A 2,539-nucleotide genomic window follows, 5' to 3' on the forward strand; every position below is an offset into this window, starting at 1 on the left:
CCCAAAGGAAAAACAATATTAAGTCCATACCAGCAGCCATTATGGCACGTGTGTCGGTGTGTATGAAGCAGGTAATCCTATTCCTAACACCCCATTGTTCTGCAGGATATTAACTCTTCCCTGTAAGTCCACTTTCCTGCTGACACCACATTCGGTAATCTGAACCGACGCCAGCTACAAGACACCCAAACACAGAAGTGGGACAAGCATAAACACAAAGAGAGGAAGGCTAGAAAATGTGAGCGTTCTTGGTACCGTTGAATCATTTTGACGAGAACTTTAAAGGTTTTTTTTGCACAATTTTTTTGTCTGTGGGAAAATCACGTGCACCTCTTATAATGCTCAAAACCAGAGCACTGAGAGTGGTCTGTGCTTGCTGTAACGGTATGATTTCATGTTTTAGATGTTATTGAGCTTTATTAGGTCTGTGCTCACCGTCTCCAAGAAACTGCAGCAGTGCCAGGTCAATAGGTCGTTTCCAGCGCGAGTCTTTTTCCAGAGCAATGCCATACCCAGTGGTGGCAAACACCTTCCCACTGCCAATGGTCACCAGTTTGCACCCCTCATCTTTCCCGGCCATGTAGTTCAAAACAGCAGCATCATAGATGAAGGCATCCAGCTTCCTACGAAAAACAAAGTAGATTATCCTTGTTAGTTCTAATTTATTCCTGACCCGTTCCCTCTGTGCATCCAGGACAGTAGTTTTTCAGGTTTGTAGACCATTTTTTTACTTTTCAAGTTGTGCTGCGTTCAGCTAATTACAGGAACAATCAAATCACCCAAAATGTCAAGCTTTGAGAGCATTGAAGTCGATGCCATTTGTCTGTTCGCAACATTTTTTATGAAGCATTTCATGGATTTCAATAAAACTACCACTGATTACACCGGCTAGAATCAAACAAAGTTAAGTGTAATGACGAATTGTTGAATTTGGAACCATAATGTTCTCAGTGAAGAACTGACAGCCCAGATGACTTTCAGGTTTTTCACACAAATAGTATATTTAGCATAAGCATCCTGGAGACCAGAACACATCTTCAAGGACTTAAAATCCTATTTGCGTCTTCATCAAAATGAAATGTTTGACAGCACTTTTTTTTATTATTATAAATTAAGCAACACGAGACATGACTCCATCTAAAAATACACCCATCACTGTGGCCTYATTCAAAAATAGGTGTGAAACACAAAGAACATCAAATCTTTGCTGTGTCGATGAAATCCTAATCATCATCTCCGGGCCGTCTTATAAAGCTGACACAAAGGAAAGGGAGGGAAGAGAGTTAAAAATAGCTTCCTGGTTGTAATTATGCGAAACGCTTCAAATGTGAGCAAATCTTTACCCGGTTTTAAGGCTCTCCAGTGCCTCTTCCACCCCCTTCTGATTGTATTTCATCATGTGTGTGTGCATGTCAGGGTAGTTGCTGCGGATGTTCCTCTCTGTGCTCCCYTTTGGGACGGTCCCGAAGCGAAAAGGCGGGTAATGCTCCTGTGGTTTCTGGAACTGTGGAGAGACAGAAGACGGGAGTGGGGTGTGGAGGGGAGCAGATCAGAGAAATAAACAGTGGAAGGCAACACTGGGAAGTTAAAAAAGTAGCAAATAGAGAAAAAGTGAACTTAAGACCCAGCATTTCTTAAAGGAATACATGTCATCTGTTGTCTTTTATGCCAGAATTAAAAATAAAGATGGTTTTACTATAAGAAGGGATGGATTTAAAGTTTTGGTCAAACCTTGTAATGCTACTACATCAAATTATTGTTTAGAATCAGTAAAATTGAAGARGTTTTAGCCATTTCTTGTGTTGATTATGGTCAGTTAGCTGTGATAGGTGACAAAAAGAGGAGAAAAGCACTAAAGATGCAAAAATCAAAATAGGTGTAGAGATAATGAAGGCCTGAAATACAGAGGGAAAGGTGACGTTAGAGGAAAAGATAAAATATTGATACAAAAACGTTAAGAGTTAGARATGTTAAAGGGTGAGCAGGAGAGAGAAAATTATATTTTTTCTGTTTAAAGAATAAAACAGAACAGAACAGGAGGAAAAGCTTAAAGCAAAATGAAAGCAGAGAAAAGAGTTTACAAGGACAGGAAAAAAAGACATGAGGATAATGAAGTGATAAATGTAGAGAAAAGGCTACAATGAAGAGAAGAGGTAAAAGCAGTGCAGTGGATGTGGAACTACTCAGAAGAATGAAATTCGTTTCGGATCCAAAATTGATTYAATCAGCAGCCGAACCCAAAGCTGAATTAATGGACTGAACTCATTCACCTCAYTCTGATAAAAACTGATATCACACCATTTTACTGCACACAGATGATCCTAATCTGGTTCAATCTGTGCTCGAGGGTCACATGGTTCCACAGAACGAAGCAGAACTCTGTCAAAGCTCAATTAGACCAGAAACCAAAGACGACTTATTCATCTTAGTTACGACACTGACCTTTGGAGCTGAGCTAAATGAATGGTCCAATCACTGTGTGTGTGTGTGTGTGTGTGTGTGTGTGTGTGTGTGTGTGTGTGTGTGTGTGTGTGTGTGT

General features: G+C 40.2%; 1 protein-coding gene across 1 annotated transcript in view; it reads right to left on the bottom strand.

Moving 5' to 3' along the window:
- Positions 1–2,539, bottom strand: part of LOC106519017 (glutamate receptor ionotropic, NMDA 2C-like) — an 81,664-nt gene that overhangs the window by 6,946 nt on the left and 72,179 nt on the right. Inside the window, 2 exon segments of the mRNA XM_014010487.1 lie at positions 436–623; positions 1,344–1,504. Coding sequence (XP_013865941.1) covers positions 436–623; positions 1,344–1,504 — 349 coding nt within the window.

The sequence above is a fragment of the Austrofundulus limnaeus genome, unplaced genomic scaffold (genome assembly GCF_001266775.1).
Source record: "Austrofundulus limnaeus strain Quisiro unplaced genomic scaffold, Austrofundulus_limnaeus-1.0 Scaffold69, whole genome shotgun sequence".
Lineage (NCBI taxonomy): Eukaryota > Metazoa > Chordata > Actinopteri > Cyprinodontiformes > Rivulidae > Austrofundulus > Austrofundulus limnaeus.